This window comes from Colius striatus, chromosome 1 (genome assembly GCF_028858725.1).
Source record: "Colius striatus isolate bColStr4 chromosome 1, bColStr4.1.hap1, whole genome shotgun sequence".
NCBI lineage: Eukaryota > Metazoa > Chordata > Aves > Coliiformes > Coliidae > Colius > Colius striatus.
Window position 1 is genome coordinate 122,447,879 of NC_084759.1, and position 19,070 is coordinate 122,466,948.

The following is a 19,070-nucleotide window of genomic DNA, read 5'->3' on the forward strand; positions in this document are numbered from 1 at the left end:
TGAATTTTGTGTTTACTTTGCGGTTTTAACCACTGCTAAATGTGGATTTTGTGACAGAACCCGATGGCGATTGTTCCGTTGTTCATTGTTTGAACGTAAATCTTAGTTCTGCTGCTTGTGGAATTTTTTTTCTTCTTTAATTTATTTTTGAAAAGGACCTTTCCAGGTAGCTTTTGCGTCCGACAAAATGAAGCCTTCGTGTTTTTCGATCAATTATACTTAATATTGACATTCTGTTTGGTACAAGAGACTTAAAGTGCTGCCTCACTCAGAGGACCATTAAAGACTTTCTCTTTCGCTCCATGTAGCTGAATGTGTTGCGACACATCCTTTCTCCCCCCCAAAATCTTCCGAAAGATTTTTCCAAAATGAAGAAATTTAATTTTCGCAAAGTTTTGGACGGTTTAACTGCCTCATCCCCCGGTGGAAGCAGTGGTGGTGGCAGTGGTGGTGGAAGTGGGGCTGGTGGTGGCTCTGTGCACCCAGGAGGGACTGTGGGAGCTGCAGGGACACCCAGAGACGAGATCCAGGAGACGCTCACTTCAGATTATTTTCAAATTTGTAAGGTAAGGGCTGTAATTTTGTTTGTTTGTGGTTTTTTGCTATGGAAATAATAAAAGCTATGTTGCGTGTGGGGGCAGTAATATACCAATAAGCCTTTTACTTGAGAACTGCAGTGGTTGTATAAGGACTTGGGAATGAAAAGACAGAGATCTTGTTGATGGGAATTCTTTTTTTTTCTTCCTGCAGCAAAGTTGGAGTGGTCAGTAAATTCATTAAAATCTTGATTTCAGCATTCGGAGCCAAATCCCAAGTTCATGTTTGGACCTCAACGTAGTAATAAGGTTGTAGTCAGGAAAGCTAATCAAATGGTGCTAGAACAGATAACATTTGCAAGTCATTATAAATTCAAAATTATATGCATCTGCTTTCCTAATTCTTCTCGCCCTCTCTTCCTTTCCTTCCCTCTTTTAATAAAAAGACACAAGCTAGAGATAAAAGACAGTTGTTACTGAATCTAGGACTTCAATTGTTTGTGAGGGATTGGATGTTGGTTGTGAGGTTTTTAGGATCAGTATTGACTATTATGATTATATGACAACGAGCTTAGTGGGATAGCATAAATATTAAAAGTTGCCAAGTTTGTTTGGCATTGGTTTTTACGTGTTGGTTAGATCCTTAAGTGGGAATTTTCTTTAAGCAGTGAGCTTAAAGCACTGTGTGGTTTATGTTTTGTATCTGTTTTCTGCAACAGAGCTTTCAGTGGTGTTCTTAAATGCACAAGTAAAATCAGTTCAAACTATTTGGTACTTCTGACCAACCCTGAAATACTTTCACAATGAAGACCAAAAATGAAAGGAGATATTACATTATGATCCTCTGCTGTTACATTTAGCTTTGATATTAATTCTGTTGACTTCCCTAAAAGTTTTGTTTGCTTATTTGTTTTGTTTAGAAGCCTCAAAACCAGAATTTTCAATCAGTGCAATTTACATTATGAGGAGTAAAGGAACTTCAGCTATTAAGCATCCTTTCCTTTTACTAACCAATTGATTTGAAGTCTGGCTTATGGCCAACTCCAGCACATTTTAATTTCTTTTTTTGTGTTTTGGGAAGAAGGAAGGAACACAAACAAACAAGACAAGCCTCTAACACAGTTTGTGTGCAGATTCTGTCCATGTGAAACACACCGCTTTCCTTTTCTCAGATATGATGATTCTAATTCTATTTGGGTTTCAGCTACGACTAGTGTCAAAACTCTCTATTAGAGTTCAAGGGTAGAAGGGTGAGCTCTCATGACTTAGATCCAGAGACCTTTGTAATGGGTTCTACATAATTCTAATTTCTGGAGATATTATAGTTCTTTGCCACGCTGAACCAAAACAGGTTCAGGCCTTTTAAGTCTTTTTTTTTTTTTTCCTCTGTAGTTTAATAGAGTGACGTTGATCAGTGCATTAGAATCATACTTGTTTCCCATGGTTGAATTTGACTCTTTTTGCTTTTGTATACAGCAATTTAACATTTTGTAAAACTCCAGGGATTTGGTGCAGTGATTTCCTTTTTTGTAATGCAAGTAATCAAGTTACATTAAAATATCATTAGAAGGCCTGAGATTCTGAGACTTTGAAGTAAGGCTAAAACTCAACATGGTTCTTCATGTCTAAGTCATTTGATAGAGACAAAGATCTCTATTTAGTATGTTATATTTTAATTTTGTATGGTATAGTTGTAAAAATAGCATAATATGAAAATAATTCTTTTTCTGCCTAATCTTTATTATTTCTCTTCTTTGGTTTGATGTTATTTGAAGACAGTTGGTATTATGTTGTGACAGATCTGCTTGGAAACATATCTGACAGATCTACTTGGAAATAGATCTACTTGGTTTGTAAAAATATGTCATTTAGAGAAGATTTCAGTAGGCAATATTTGCTTGTCTTAGCTCTCCGGTTAAAATGTTCTCAACAAAGTAAATATTTGCACAGGAGGGCTTTTGGTTGCTTGCAGCAGTACTTGCTTATGAATGCATGGTACTGCAGAAGTCTACCCTATAGTATACAAAATACCAGCTTCCTTTTCTCGGGATACAAAACTATGCTAAAAGCAAACTTCAAAAATACTCGGTGATTATGTGCTCACAAAATACGTCAGTTTATTCTCTAACCTAGGCTCTACTTAATCAGCTATATTATAGTTTAATATAGTAATGTTACAAGCATGTTTGAGTGAACCAACAAATCCCCACAGGTCCCCCAGTCCTGCATTATGTACTATGCCAGTGTACCAAAGGCAGTGGGACTCGATGCAGGCACAGCTTTCCTCCTACATGCTTCAGGGTGCAGGATCCGAGTCAAAATTTATGCCTCAATCAATTTTGAATTAAATTAAAAATACAGCAAGACAAATATGCTATAAACTTTGTCTTCCCTGAGCTTTTGTTGTGTAGAACTTCTGGTATTTCAATTATGTATTTTCATGTTAAGTTACATAAGTTATATGGGCTGCATATTTAAGAATCCAGAATCTGGGATCCTACTGCATGCAGAACTGAATAAACCTAATGGCAGTTTTGGTTTATTATGATCTGTAAGATCAAGGCAGACAGGCTCAAAGTCTAAGTAGCATCCTGAACCATTTTTCCTTTCTTTGCTGATTACAAAATCTCATATATATATGAAACGTAAAAGCTGACTCATACTTAAGAATTAAAGGGCCTTGCCCTGCAGTTTTTATCTAAATAGATTGCCTTTCTGAAGTTTGTGGGAGGTCTGCTTGACTAAAAGAATGGATCCAATCCTCTATCAGAACACTTTCTATTGGTAATGTATCTGATTTTATTAGTAACACACCTGAAAACTGTCTCTCCATTTTGTGACGTTTTTAGGATGCTTGTTACCACGATGTCTTTTTTACATCTAGATTAGAACTTATTAGAAGTAAACTGAATATTTCATTTTACTCTGAAATCTTCAAAATTACTTCCTTTTGACATTTATATTTAAATCATTAAAGTAATCTTCTGTATTGAAAGTCTAAAAGTGAAATGTTTCTGAAACTATTGCACATGAAAGAGACATGGCACTTTTTTAAGCATGGTGAATTTCTGTGTTGCTAGTTATACTAATGAATCAGTGGCACCCTTGTCCAAGTATTCATGCAATTGTGAAATTTTGTCAGAACTGTATTTTGTGACAACAGGAAGCTGAGGTATAGTTTATGCTATATCTAGGGCTGCTCTTGGGATTTGGATATCCATGTGGAAAGAATGAAAATATTGATTATAGTTTACATTAATTGAATGTGTGACATAGCAGCATCATGCCAAAAACTAGACATGACCCAGTAGAATATGTTAGTAAAGTCTGTATTAAATTTAACAGGGAGAGACCTAGTTTCCTGTTTTACTCCTTTATATTTTCCCTCTGTATGTATGTGGGGTTTTTTCCTGGCAAGGATTTTTTAGACTTGCCTATGTTTGTCCATAGCATATAGAAACGAAAAGACAGCACTGGGGAGAGATGTCCTATTGTGATAGGAAGTGAGAAAATCACAGTTAGGATGTTGTAAATCCTTTGAGTAGAACCTTGAGCAGAAAAAACATAAAAGGAGAAAGCCATGATTTTATTATTTTTGCAGAAGATTGATTGTTAGGGGATGACGCAGCTGGGAAAAATGAATAAGAATGAAGATGTACATTTGTTTGAAGTGCATATTCCTCATGAAAATAAGTCTCCCACATAGAATAACTTGAGCTTTTTCTCGAAGAACAATCAGAAGGTTGAATTTGTAAACCCTGATGTTAATAACTTTTTGCAGAAAACATTTGAAATCAAGACCTAAGTTAAGAGCATAGTAATAGTTGCACTTTACCAGACATATAATTAATCTATTCCTGTATGTTTTCTTCATCTCTAGTCAGCAATTGGATAGCCTATAAAAGGTTCAAGATCTGCCAAATTAATCTTCTCATTAGAATTATTCCCCAAAAGCTGATGGTTGTGGACAGCCTTTAAACACTGAAGCATGAGAGTTCTATTCTCTCCAAAACTGTTCTTCAGTGTTATTACTCGGTAGTCTTGCTATTTAATAAACATCCCTTTGAATCTTACTCTGTTATTGATATTGCTAGTAAGGTAACAGTTTCAGTATTACCCAGTCTTTATGCAAAACTCATGTGGGCCAAGATAGTTTCAGGATTTTTTTGAAACCAGTATGTAAGCTCATGGCCAAGTACAGCTGTGCTTATCTGACAAAAATAGGCCCTCAAAATGCATCCGATTAGTAGCTAAACTAAACACTTTAATTATTTGGATTTCCTATAAAATGGTCTTAAATTCTAATTCCCAGAGTTTATAGATGGTAATACTTTATTTTTTCAACCTGTGGAGATGAATATTTAGTCTCTCTGACAGCAGTCAAGGGGGTACTTTAACTGCGAATGCAACATGACGTTACAGTTCAAGAATATCAGAGAGAAGATGAAGTTTGGAACAGCAGTTTAGGAACAGTTCTCCAATATCACATACCTCTATTTTTAGTTATGAATAATATTAAAAAAACTAAATCTTTATTACAATCTATTGATAATGGTTTAGTTAGCTTGAGCTGTTTGGTTAGCCTGTATTGATGCTTTAGTAAGGTTCTTCAGGGGTGGGGGGGAAAAGTGTGTTAAGCACTCCATTTCAGACAAAACCCTTTTAAAAATAAGTATTAACCCTTACTTGTAAGTGCTCAGAGTTCATTCGATACTGAATAGTAAATAAGGTAATTTTTGGAAGGATTTTTCCTTAAAAACCAGACTTTGTTTTTTAACTGTTTACCAGACTTTTACACTTCTATGATTAGATGATGGTAATTTTATGAAACGTGTGATAAGCATCACGTATTTTCCTTGTTTCCATGTTTTGTGTTAATTAGATATAGGATTCCTCAGTAGTAAAGAGCATAACATGTTAAAAGCTTCTTTTTAGTACTCTTGAAGATTTAAAGCTACCTATAGTATTATAACTGGACTTTTTTGTTTTGTGTTTTTGCAAATACCTATCTTTCTGCGTCACTGTGTTTGGTTGTTAATCAAATATTAATCCTAAATGCATTAATGGAGACTCTTCAGGGCCAACACATGCAATTACAGCTTCAAAACCGTTTTTCAGACTTCTAAGGCTGCAAAACAAAGCACTCGAAAGTTCCAAATTTCTTAAATTAAGTTTGCCTGTGCATACAGCCTTTAATTACATGAGCTCTTGTTTCTTCTATAGGTCTAATTTAGTAAAACGAATAGTGTTTGCTCAATGGAAAACACTTGAATATTTCTTTGCATACTTAGAGCATACCTGAATATTAAGTTCCCTGTGGACTCTCACAACAGAAGTACTCACCACTGTAGTTCTGAAAGCTTTATAAATGTTAATGAATTGACCTTCCCAATATTTCTGTGAGATGGAGATATAATTATTCTGCTGTATAGATGAGGGCACAGAAAATCTCTAATGCCAGGTTGTTTAGTGTCCACTGTTCTGAGTTTCCAGCTTGTCCTGCTTTGAATCTGCCTTTTTTTGTTGTTAAGCATATTTATTTTTCTCCTACTTATGGCCTCCCGTTGTTTTCGCATTCTATTTTAAGTGTTGTGCACACCTACAAGGGTGGTCTTTAGACTGGTTATTCATACTCTCAATTTATGTGTCCACCTTAGATAGTCATAATGGCTCTGAATTTCCTTTCTGTCTCAAAAGACTACAGATGGAATTTCAGCTCCACATTGGACTTGTGAATTGTACCTAAGATATGTGAATACCACCAACCTTCATTATCTCAAATTGATCAGTCACAAAATGGAAACATGATAATCAGCCACATGTGAAAAGCTTAATTAGTGGCCTTTGGCTTGATCATTTGTGAAACTAAGTGGTAAGAGTATTGAAAGAATTTCCTTTCTGCAAATTTGTATCTGAATTGTAGATATCTTGCACCTTCCTATTTTGCACCAAATAGACAAATTTGGCAGACAACAGTTCTTTAATTGTTTACATTTGTTCTGTCCATGGGACAGACCAGACTGTACTATGCATGGAGTGAGCCAAATGCAGAAAAAGATAATTTAATTCATCCTTACAAGAGGAGAACAAATTCATGTTGCATAGATTAAGATCTGCTTTTTATGGTTGAACTTGAATTTTTAGCAATTTAAGAATCATAGAATATTCTGAGTTGGAAGGGACCTATGACAGTCAGTTCAACTTCTGACTCCACGCAGGGCAACCTGAGAGTAAAACTATTTACTGTAATTTTGCATGCCATTTCAATGGGTTTGCTTTGGTTTTTTAATCCAAGGATTCATTATTTTCAATCTTGTGGAGTCCTTGGTTAAATAACTGAAATTCAGGATATAATTTTTTCTCAGGAGAGAGAATGTGTCTCCTCACTGAAAGTCTGTATTAAAGATAGATTTATATTGTCTATGTTCAGGGGTCACTTTTTCACAGACACTTGTTTGGAAATCATAGCATGACAACAGAACTCCAGTCTTCCTTCCCTGAGACGATGATGGGACTGGAAAATCCATGAATATCCTCAAAAAGGTGAAAAAATACATGGAACTTACTGATGAATGCCATGTCTTCGCATTTATATAGCTCAGGCTTGACCCCTATGATCTGATGTGGTGATGTCATCTCTCATCCTCTGAGGACTGTCCTGAGTTTATGCCTGGGACAGATGATTTTACCCACAAAGTTAATTCCCATCTACAAGCTTTCTTTTGTTGTCTCTACTTCATGTTCCATCCTTTTTATTCTCTGAACTGTTACACGCTGCTAGTGGGAATTAGATACAGTATGTATATTGTACGTCACCTGTGGGCCACCAGTTAGTTAATAAGACATTTTCTCACTGTTGCAGTGGAAAAAGTGATTTTGAATCCCTTCTGGGAGGATGGAGGAAATTCAGCCTAGTTGGCCTATATCTCAGGGAGCATTTTGATCATAGAACTGTCGTGTAAATCGTTGATTCTATAAGCAACTCTTTTTTCTACTTATTTCTAAAAGAAAGACTTACACTTCATTTTTTAATGAAATTACAGAAATTACTTAGAGGTTCATGGATAATAACATGAAGTAGTGGGAGATTTTTTTTTCCCAAGTACAAATACATACACTATGTAGAACATGCGGCTGTCCTCAATGGAGGTAGACTAAATCTAAGACAGACCCCATTCTCACTTAGTTTAGATTGATCTTCATTCATATCTGACTCTCATTCTGAGACACCTGATACTCTCCGGTGTATGGTATATCCCTGAAGCTCTTTTTGAGGCCCTTGTGAAAATGCTGTGAAAAGTTAGTATTAATATGTTACCTTTATAAATAGAGAAAAGGGAGCAGTAGAGAAGTAAACTAATATACTCAAAGCTAATGTGAATGTACTGGTCTATTGGTTGTTCTAAGAAAAAGTGTTTAGCAAAGCAGCTTATAGGGATATATTAATTTGTCACAATGTATGTTAGAATTATTATAGGGGAAAATTAGAGGACTGGATGATGATAAGTTATGCACATCTGTGGAGAGGAGAGGAGGCAATATTGTTAGGTACAGATGGCTGGTAAATATGCTCAAATGTAATAAGACGTTATCTCTGCACAGTGCTGTGTCCATTCCTAACAGATCAGCAGCAAAGACCATGAATAGTAAAAAATACCAGGGACAATCTGTTGCCTGTAGCTAGGGTCAAAGTCTGATGAGGTACAGGTTTTATGGTTCCTTTGAAGTTAAGTTGTATACAGTACTGAAAAAAAACTGCCCTTAGTATTGAAGCCTTTGAGTTGACAAATGCATGTACTCAAAAGTAACCTTACTGAATCCAGTGGTAAATGTGCAGATACAACTGCATATAGTAGCATGTTTTTTTGCAGAATTTTAATCCAATCAATTAAACTAATTGCTTATATTTATTTTTTTTTAAATCTGCTATATAAAAATGCTGTGAGGCCAAACACTCAGAAGTCAGACCCCTCATTCAGCTAGTATTTGGTTACATCCATGTGTGTCTCAGTCTCATTCTTTTATTTTCTTGAAAGATTTGCTTATATTTTGTTCTTATCCTCTGTCACATTGGTTTGAACAGTACATACAGAACACAAGGGAACACATGAATGCTATTCTCTACGTGTTCTTGGCAACAGTTTCTGTGAAGAAAATCTCTGCGTTATCCACTGGACATCACAAAAAGTCACACTAAATAAATTATGAATGCTCATCTCTACTTCGTTCATATCATTCCATCTATTGTATCCCTTGAGGATGGATATATGCTTTCAGTTACAGCTGTCCAGTATTAGTTGTATTATAGGTACAACTTCATTGTAGCTGTGAATAAAAGTTAATTGTAGGAGGTCCAAAGAAGCCTAGCTCATTCAACATTTGTCCTTACATGTATCTTAAAATGCTCACCAAATGATGCAAAGGCAGGAAAACTAGCATGTGGTTACATAAACACATTCTTATGATCTTTGGATATAGTGTCTTCATTTATTTTTGTGAGCTGTGCCCTTGGCTGCATGATGGGCAATCAGCAGGGGATAGTAACGTGCGAGATCTGCTGTATTTCACTCCTGCTGAAGGGCAAAAACGTACCACAAAATATCTTCATTTCCTTTGGACTATATCTTCACCATAAATGAGATACTGGCCAATGTCTCCAAGTGAAATTCTTAATTCAACATCAGAAAAAGAGAGTCCTTAAATTGCATCCCAAAAGAAGGTAGGAGATGCTTAGTAATAAATAGTAAACAACACTGTAAACACAGGTAAGGAAATTTGGATACAGGAATGCAAAATTACTTTGCAAAATTAAAACATTTCACAGGAATACACCAATAATACAGGTTGTGTCGATATCAAAGTAGAATTTTAACACTGTGTTTCTATAGCTTTTTCAAAAATACCCAAAACCTGCCTTCATGGAATTGTATTGCAGCAGCAAAATTTCCTTCTATTGTAGTGGCATGGAATTTTCTTGCACATATCTTAAAATTTTCAAATACGGTGAGAGTTTTTAGTTAAAATATTCTGAAAGTAGCAAACAATACATCAGCTTCAGACTGTAACCACAGTCAGCCAGAAAAGGACAGGACATAATCAGCCTAAAGCAGTAAAGTTCCAGAAAATAAAAAAATAGGAAGACATGCAAAATTAATTGGAGTTATTGCTATGTTGATCTGGTGTAACTTTAATAAAACCAGAATATTTTATTTCTTATTACTGTTATGAAATTATGTTATTCTCTGCATCCACAAATACAGTGGAGACAAAAATATTTTCCTTTTGGGGCTATCAGATATGTTGAATGATTTTACAGTTCTTGTAAATACTCATAAAACAGATCTCCATCAGACAGATGATACTCTGAACCAAACTATTTCAAGTTCTAGAGTAATATGGTTAAATGATGCAACAACAACAACAACAAAATCAATATGAACTACTATGTGAATTACTTTGACTATAATGATTCCCCATTTGGACAGAAGTCTTGCTAAAGTAGGTAGGACAAATTGAGCTTTGCAATCAGTGTTTTAGGGTTGGGTTTTTTATCATTTTTACAGTAAATCCAAGGCCAAACATAGTTCTATTAAACTCTGTGGCATTTTTCTATAGATTGGTACCCTATTTTTTCTTGTAAGTTTAAATGGCAAGAGTGAAGAGCCCATTATAGTGTATTTACTGAATAACAGATACAGTTTCTTCATTGTGTTCTCCATTTTCCTTTTTTTTTCGATTTTTTTCTTTTCTTTTTTTAGCTTGATAGAATAAAGAATGGGAAAGAGATGAAATAATTTTGTATACAATATCTTATCTTGAACTTAGGATTTCTCCAAAGGAGATAATACCTTCCTTGGGGTGATTATATTTGTTTATTGCGTCGTCGTTTATTTTATGAGCTTATTATGCTGTAACTCAGTGCTGTGGTATATGTAGCAGGATCGTGTAATTGTCAAGTGGTCACTTGTCCACAGCAACACTGATTTAAATAGATCAAACAGGTAAGATTAAAATCCAACCGCTCTGCTTTGAGAAAGGGGCAGATTGGACTAGCCAGAGCTCCCTTGTGACCTCACCTGTGCTATGAGCTGGAAATATTGCAGTTCGAGGATCAACGCCATTTTATTTATTTGAGAATTTTTCTGTCTGAACTATATTAATTTTGTACCTTTGGTACCCCAGAGTATGTTTCAAAGCAAAACCATGAAGGGAATGCTTTTTGAAATTCAGAAGGCCTTGCAGTTCCCCTGTGCTGCACTTAACTTGACTATTTGCATCAGCATAAGTCATATGTGAATAGGACCATCCTTATGCGACCTGATCTAGGTGAACCTGCTTCTGCTGGGCTAGATGATCTCTAAAGGTCCCTTCCAACCCCAATCATTCTATGATTCTATGATTCTTTGATTATTTGACAGTCTTTCACATCCAGTTTGCAGGACTGAAAATGACCATGGGGGAAAAAAAAACATTTCTGAAGTTTGTGTAGGGATTTTTCTCATTAAAAGAGGAACTTCAGTGAGGACTGCAAGATTTCTTCTTCATTTTAGTTGTTTATTTCTTAAACTAATTGTCTGGAAGATGTCTGTGGATATGCTTTATTTTTCAGGGTCAAGCAATATGATGAAACTGAAAAATTATGTAATGTGTGGCAGAACTAGCATGTTTCAAAAAACAGTCATACGGTCTGCATACAGACTTTTAAGAAATAGTGCAGACAGGATGCGTTAAAAATACAGACTTGGTACTAATTTCTGCAGCCTTATGTTTTATTTTTTTAGAGTACATGATGCTTCTTCCAAAGGAAAAAAATGGTTTCATATATTCATAGAAGAAAAATGTATTGTATACAAGTCTGTTTCAAATACTCTAATATATCTCTGATTTTTTTCATAAAAATATAATTATCAGTGTATAATATTTGTGAACCTAAACTGTTAACATTCAGGTTGTGTTTGATGTATACGTTACGTCCAGGACAGGTATTTTTCTCAAAATTGAAAGACAAAACAAATTTATCTATTGCTGCCAATATTTTTTCTTCTATGCCAACATTATGTATGTCAATATTCTGAAACTTTTTTACTAACCTGATTGTTTCCTATGCATATGTCTTCTTCCTATTTCATATGTATTCCCCATTTCAACAACACTTCTCTTTTTCCCTTCTGTACCCACATTTTCCATGTTTTTTGCTCTACTCTGTTTTTCTCCACCAATTCGGATCTCCTTTTTCTCCCTCTCTCAGATGTGCTGCTGTTGGTGAAGATAATAAGCTCGTAAGAAATACCCTGCTGAGACAAACCAATGGTCCATAACACCCAGCAGTCAGTCTCTGACAGTGGCAATAGAATATGTCATTTAAGGAGAGAAATAAGATCACTTTCTGCAGTCCATTCCCTTTCTAATCTCCCATCATCGACCATCACTGGATTGTAGATGTCAGAGTGTGTATCTTCAGCTAGTCCTTTTAGAACCCATTTATCAATAATGTCCATGAATTTCTCTATTTTGTCTTTTTGAACCTGCTGATACCATCAGCCTTTGCAGCCTCCTGTGGTGGCAAGTCTCAGAAGTTCATTACCTGTTGTTGTTTTTTTCTGTTTTAACCTATCTTTCATTTGTTTTGACTGTCTCTGTGGTTTTGCCAGTTAAGAGTTCCACACTTAGGTTATCGCTCTGGGGTGAGTATTCTCAGTCATATCTCCCCACAGCCTTGTCCTCTCCAAACAAAAGTTGCAACACATATTCTTTCCTGATAAGGCTTGTGTCCATCACCTTGAATATTAGTTGCCTTCACTGTATCAGCTCTGACTTGACAACTTCTTCAGATATAGAGACTAGAGCTGTACACAGCACTCAAATAATGGACTCACAAAGGTTTTATACAGCTGCAAAATGGTGCTGTGTTACTCTTTATATTCTTCATGAGAATGTCCAATATTGCTTGACTTTTTGTGTTGCTGCTGCACTTCAGAGACTTCAGAGGAACGCCAAAACTGCCCACAAAATCAGTTTCCAGAGTTGTAAATGCCAGTTCAAAAGTCAACATTGTTAAAGTCTAGTTAAGTTGGGGTTTTTTTTTCTCTAGATGCCTTAGGTCTGTCCACACTGAAACTCATTTATCACCTTCTTACCCGCTTATTCAGGCTAATGAAGTCTTTCAGGAGTTGGTCACCATCAGTACTGAATTTCACTATCCAAAGGAGCTTGACATCAGCTATGAACTTAGAATCATAGAATCATAGAATGGTAGGGGTTGGAAGGGACCTTTAGAGATCATCTAGTCCAACCCACCTGCAGAAGGAGGTTCATCTAGATCGGGTCACATAGAAACACGTCCAGGTGGGTCTTGAAGATATACAGGGAAGGAGACTCCACAATCCCTCTGGGCAGCCTGTGCCAGGGCTACCTCACTTAAACAGTGAAATAGTTTTTTCTTATGTTTAAGTGGAACTTTTTGTGTTCCAGCGTCATCCCATTACCCCTTGTCCTGTTGCTACCTACTGTAGAAAAAAGGGATGTCCCAGCCTCCTGACACCCACAACTTGGAGATTTCAGAGTTCACTATCTTTTATAAAACATTAAAAATTATGAATAAAATTGGCCCAAGCACTTATCCATGCAGTACTCTACTTTCGAGTTTTCTTCATGGTAAAAATCCATTAAACCCTATCTTTTGTTTCCTGTTATCTAACCAGCATTCAGTCCACAAAAAAGCGTTTCTTTAGTCGCATGGTTGCTTTGTTTCTTTAATAACATTGGTGTGGAATGTTATTGGAAAGCTTTTGGAAAGGTTACATGTATTCATATCTCCTTTGTTTACATGCACACTGACAGCTTCATAGAGTTAAAGAAAGCTAATCAGACAGGATCTCCCATTGCAGAAACTCTACTGGCTTCTGAAATTATCTTTATCCATGTTCTCAGTTAATCTTTGTTTTACCATCTTGACAGGGACAGTAGCCAGCCAGCCCAGCCAGCTCCATACTCCCATTTGTAGATGACTTTTTCATATAACTCTTTGTAGGTTTAAACAGAGTAAAAGAACCATCTTTGGCCATCTTTATCTAAGAAAACAAAACAAAACAAAACAACCTAAAAACTGAGTTTAGTCCTGTATTTTCTAGGCCAATCTAGAAAATACAAAAATAACTCTGAAAAATATGATGAATTTGCAGTCTAATATAAACTGCCATAAAACATGTTAAGAAACTCTGGAAAATTGCATTAAGCACCATATGAACAATTATGCTGGATATTGCCTATTATTGCTAGCATGTTTTTCTTTCTCCAGCTAATGAAATATATCATGGTATCTTAGAAAGAAAGAGATTGTTATATTCTGCACTGCATATTGAAATGTTCACTGGTAGAATACTAGCAAGCCCAAATAATCTGTTTCCTATAATTATTTAGGTAAATTGGTTGTGTAAAGATTACTTTAATGATACACACATGTCATTCATGAGGAGCATATTTTCATGAAGGTATTTAAAAGAGAATATAAGAGAAAATAACAAAACGGAAGATTTAGACTGAAATTGTAGCCACATTATTAATTGTTCTGTTTCAAATAAATGATTTCACATATTGCACACAAACTGTATGTCCTAGGGAGCACAGACTGCCTCTAGAGACAGCGTGCCAAAAAAAGAGACATAAAAGAAGGCTGGGTAATGTGGAGAAAAGCAGTCCTGGCTCCATCTGCTGTCTGCTTTTTCTCCCTCTACCACCCTCTTTTATTTTTTTTAATCATGTTAGCCCTTTTGGACTAGGTAGGTATTAGACTATAGGATATTAGGATGTATTTTGGATTTTTTTTTTCCTGCTTTGCTCTGGTATTGAGTTTCATTTTAGAAAAAAAAAATCAGTTTGGTTTTGTATTTTCTGGTCATCGTTGAAAGGTCTATATTGTCCTGCTAGACACAACTCAGATTAAGTAGAACTATACTTCTTTTTGTCACCCTAGGAGCAGTTAATTTTGTGGTCTTCCCTTCTTCTTCATCTGTATTGGTAAACACTGTAAGGAAGCCTAGGCACAGTTCTAGAATCGTTATTTGTTCTTACATGTATGCTCACAGTGGCTTTGTCAATGCATCTTTGAAAAAAGCTACTTAAAGTGCTAGCTTTTTATGTCAATTTTTCTCACAGTCCTTGGAAATAGAACGGCTGTTGGACCAAGGCTGAGGATAAGAGTCTGGGGGTGTGAGGTGGTACAGCTTGTCCCTGTTCTTCTTTTGAATAGACTTCATCGTCACAGTCACTTCTGAGACTGCTCTAATTTGTGCCAAAATCTCAATCATAAAGACATCTTTTTCTCACTTAATTGCATACAGTATAGCTTGACTCTCCTTCCAAACTCTTTTTGTCCTTTTTATGAAGTCCTAATGTTCAATAGAGTTGAACAATGTGGAGTTTTTATTCTAATATTGGCAGAATTTTGCATTTACAAGAGCTTCCTGTTTGAAATTAGTGTGAATACTCAATTTTGGAAAATGTCTGCAAATTAGAGATATCACTTTTGAGTCAATCCTAGAGTCAAGAATTTTTAGTGAACTAGAATCCTTAAAAGTCCTATCACTGTGCTTCTCAAATATAGTTCTGTCTTGGTAACAAGGCACAATACAATTTCCAAATGAAAGTCTGATTGCAGATTACAGAAAAGCTGAAAATACAGAGCAAATACTAAATACATAGGCAAAATTGCAAACAAGTCTTTAGAAATGCCGATCTTTGCATTCTTAGATCTGAAAAATAGTACAGAGAATTCTAGTCATAGCTAAACATTGGAAAAACTTACTGTGACTGGAATTGCTGGAAATTCAAACTTTATTATAAAGAGGATTTCTAACTATTGAGAAGAAGAAGAAACCAAAAAGACTTAGCTCAAATACAATAGAAGAATACTAATGCAGTTAGGCCAAATATTCAACACACTAGAAAATATTACAGTTCACAATTCCTGGTATTTTTGTGAAATGAGAGGTAAAAACAATTTATAATATGTAAACAATTTATACTATGTCTAGCTCCAGCTTAGATGTCAGAATAAAAAATATACATATATTTGAGTAATCCTACCACTTGAGAAGATGAAAAGGTTAAAAAAACCAAACCCACAAAGCAAAGCAAACCAGAAACAGAGTTGTGGAGATCTTTGATAAACACATGAACACAAAAGTGAGATATTTTTCTGCAGCTTACTGAAGTAGCATATGTTTCTGGATTTTTGCACTCTAGAAACTAATGATTAGACGTTCTTTTAAAAGACATCCCTTATCAGCAATAATGAAGATATGAGTGAGATTTCTTTTAAGGAAGTGGTTATTTGGTGAAAAACATACATTTGGTTGTTCTCAAACTATTTCTGAATATCAGTTCACATGTTTCCAGCTGTAATGGAAGAATTGGAGTGACATAACTGTAGAAATCACCAACTACCTTTTACGAAACAGATTTGCAATTAAGGAATCCCTTTTGTTGAAGCTGTTATGTAGGGACTGCTGAATGGTTCAGCAGACATCATTTCTGAAAAAGTTAAATTTAACTAAGTTCAAAGTACATCCTCTCCGATTCCAATGATATACTAAAAAAAAGGCAATCCTAGAGTTCAATATTATATAAAATATAATAATAATTATTAAAATATATTATTTGTCAGTTTTAGGTAGGCAGTCACACACATTTTTGTGTGTATCTATAATATAGACTAGATATTTTAATTTTTTTTTTATGTTAATGGTCTCCATCAGAGACTTTCTCATAAGAATCAGATAGGTCATATTGCTCATAACTTCGAGGATAAGATAAATTAAAATGTTATTTGAGGCAGTTTTCAAGCACAAGGATATATCGCATCATGCTCAGTTTATTTATTCCCCAAAGTATCTTTGCAAAAGTTAGAATTAAAAGCATAGTATTATAAATAAAGATTAAGAAAGCATGACTGGTTCAATTGCTCATTTTGAGAGCATCTTCTCTGGCATCTTGTTTTTTAAATTGATATTAAGGATTTTTACCTCATAGACTCAGTTCAGCTGATTGGTTTATTGGATCTCTTCTCCTGGACACGTTCCATATCTTTCTGCTGAAGCTGTTCTGTTGAGATTGAGGTTATTTGTGACTGGTTTAGAAGTTTATTATTTTTTCAATCTACAGTTCATCTGCCTTGCATATTGAGGTAGTCTTTCAGCATACCATATGAGCAAGATACACCAGTTGTATATCAGCATGTGCTTTTCAATCTACTTTGTTGCAATGAAACCATTTAGAACATTACTGAGTAAAGAGCATATCTAGGAATTGATGAGTGTAATTCACCTCTGTATTCAAAATACTGTATCATTTTCTTGTATGGCAAACACTACAACAAATAGCAAAATATAGTTTCTCTTCTTATATTCTATTATCTGTGGTTACAGTTCAATCACTTTGCTAATTTGTTCTGTTTCAGACGGTTCGTCATGGTTTTCCTTATCTACCCACTGCCTTAGCTTTTGACCCAGTTCAGAAAATTCTGGCAATTGGAACAAGAACAGGAGCCATACGAATGTATCCTTTCTCATTCAGAATTTACCCTGTTTCTATGTATTTGTAATACGGTGATGTGAATCATCTTCTGCAAACATTCAGGTAAGGTCACAGTTTATGTTATGTTCTACTTCATTTTGCTTTACTAGATAGACCGGAAGAGGATGTGTTGTTGAGGAATTACCATTGGGTCCTTAAGGTGTCCAAAGAAAAATTTTTTATTGAGATTTTGACATATGGTTTTGGCATACATAGATTTATATAAACCAGGTATTTTTTCTTTTTCATCCTGAAAAGTAGACATTTTTCAGTATGTAACAGTAGACTACGAAGTGGTAACGAACAAGTTGTGAATGTTCTGCTAACAACAGATTAAAACCATTGCTGCAATGCAGCTAGCCAACATCAGACGTCTTCACTGTAAATATCTATGTATGAGATATTGTTTAGGCCCTTCCAAGTGAATGGTGGGAAATAAGTGATTTTTAGGGCAGAATTCATCTCTTCTTGGAGAAGAAGTTGAAACATTCTAAAAGCGCCTATTTCTCTTTATTAATGATAAAGATGTATCAGCACCAGCATTTAACATATTTTTTTGTACAGTGGGAATTTTGTATTGGAAGTCTACACAAAATAAGTTGAATATAAATTTAATGAAAACTTGAAAACTTTGATTTAAACAAAAATCTAAGACTATTTAAATGTCATGTGTATCAAAATGTTTCTCTGCATAATTTTCTCATTTTTTCATGTTTCAAATGTAATCTAATTTGGTGAAAATAATATAAAGGGGAAAATTAAAAAAAAGAAATAATATTACAGGAAGCTTTGAAAGTTACAGAATATGGAAGTTACAAACCAATATTTCTTACTACCTTTTTGTAGCTATATACATTCTGGCATTAAAGGAAGGGATAATGCTGTATAAAATACCAATCTAATATTTTCTGGTTCTTTTACTGCTGTTGTTCTTGAGGTGACTATAAACCTAATTAACCCAAAGAGAGATTGCAAAGTAAAGAAGAAACTCCTCCTAAAGAACCAGTCTGTGTTTCTTGTAAATGACTAAAACTTTTGTCTCTTCCACTTTTGGGTGCTTTTGCTCTGAACAATTGCATTTTTATAAGCCTATTTTTCTATCTGGTCTGGAACCTCTCACAAGAATCTGCCAAGCTTTGCTTTGATAGTTCTACTCTTAGTGTTTATGTGTATGAAGTAGGTTGAATGTATCCTGTTCAATTATAAAGAGGAAAATTCTCTAGAATTTGTGCATTTCTAAGTCCCATTCTGAGCCCCTCCCTACAAGAAGGACATAGAGGTGCTGGAGCATGTCCAGAGACGGACAATGAGGGTTCTAGAGAGCAAGTATTATGAGGAGAGGCTGGGAGAACTGAGGTTGTTTAGTCTGGAGGAGGCCGAGGAAAGACATGATCATTCACTACAACTACCTGAAAGGAGGTTGTGGTGAGGTGTGGTCACTGTCTTCTCCCAAGCAACAAGTGATAGAATGGGCTCAAGTTCCACCAAGGGAGGTTTAGATTGGACATTAGGAAGAACTTCTTCACTGAGAGGGTTGTTAAGCATCGGAACAGTCTTTCCTGTTGGAAGCATTGGAACAAGCTTGGAGTCACCATCCTTAGAGATATTCAAAAGATGCATAAGTGAAGTACTAGGGGATATGGTTTAGTTTACTGATGGGCTTGACAGTGTGAGATTGGTGGTTGGGCCTGATGATCTTAAAGGTCTTTTCCAATGGTAACGATTCTAACAGTCATGCTTTCTTCTTTTGGGAGGTACGTAGGGTTAGAAAGCTGGAGCTTTGTCTCTGGAAACTTCATTGCTAACTTCTATCAGTGAAGATATTAGGAATTTCATGGCTAATGTAGACATAGGAAGAAGACTTTGCAGAGATTGACCCCTGAGCCCAGCTCTTCTTTCAGTCTCGACAACCTTGCTTTCATAGAAGCAATGCTGGTACTGGCTAGGCATCCTATACCCTTA

The 19,070-nt window shown here is 35.4% G+C and overlaps 1 protein-coding gene across 2 annotated transcripts in view; it reads left to right on the forward strand.

The window, feature by feature from the left end:
- The first annotated feature begins 368 nt into the window (after nt 1-368).
- STXBP5L (syntaxin binding protein 5L) overlaps nt 369-19,070 on the forward strand; it is a 199,500-nt gene continuing 180,798 nt past the window's right edge. For both annotated transcript variants that reach the window (XM_061988737.1, XM_061988738.1), the window contains exons 1-2: nt 369-566; nt 16,993-17,090. In XM_061988737.1, the coding sequence (XP_061844721.1) occupies nt 369-566; nt 16,993-17,090 (296 nt within the window). The remainder of the gene's footprint in view (nt 567-16,992; nt 17,091-19,070) is intronic.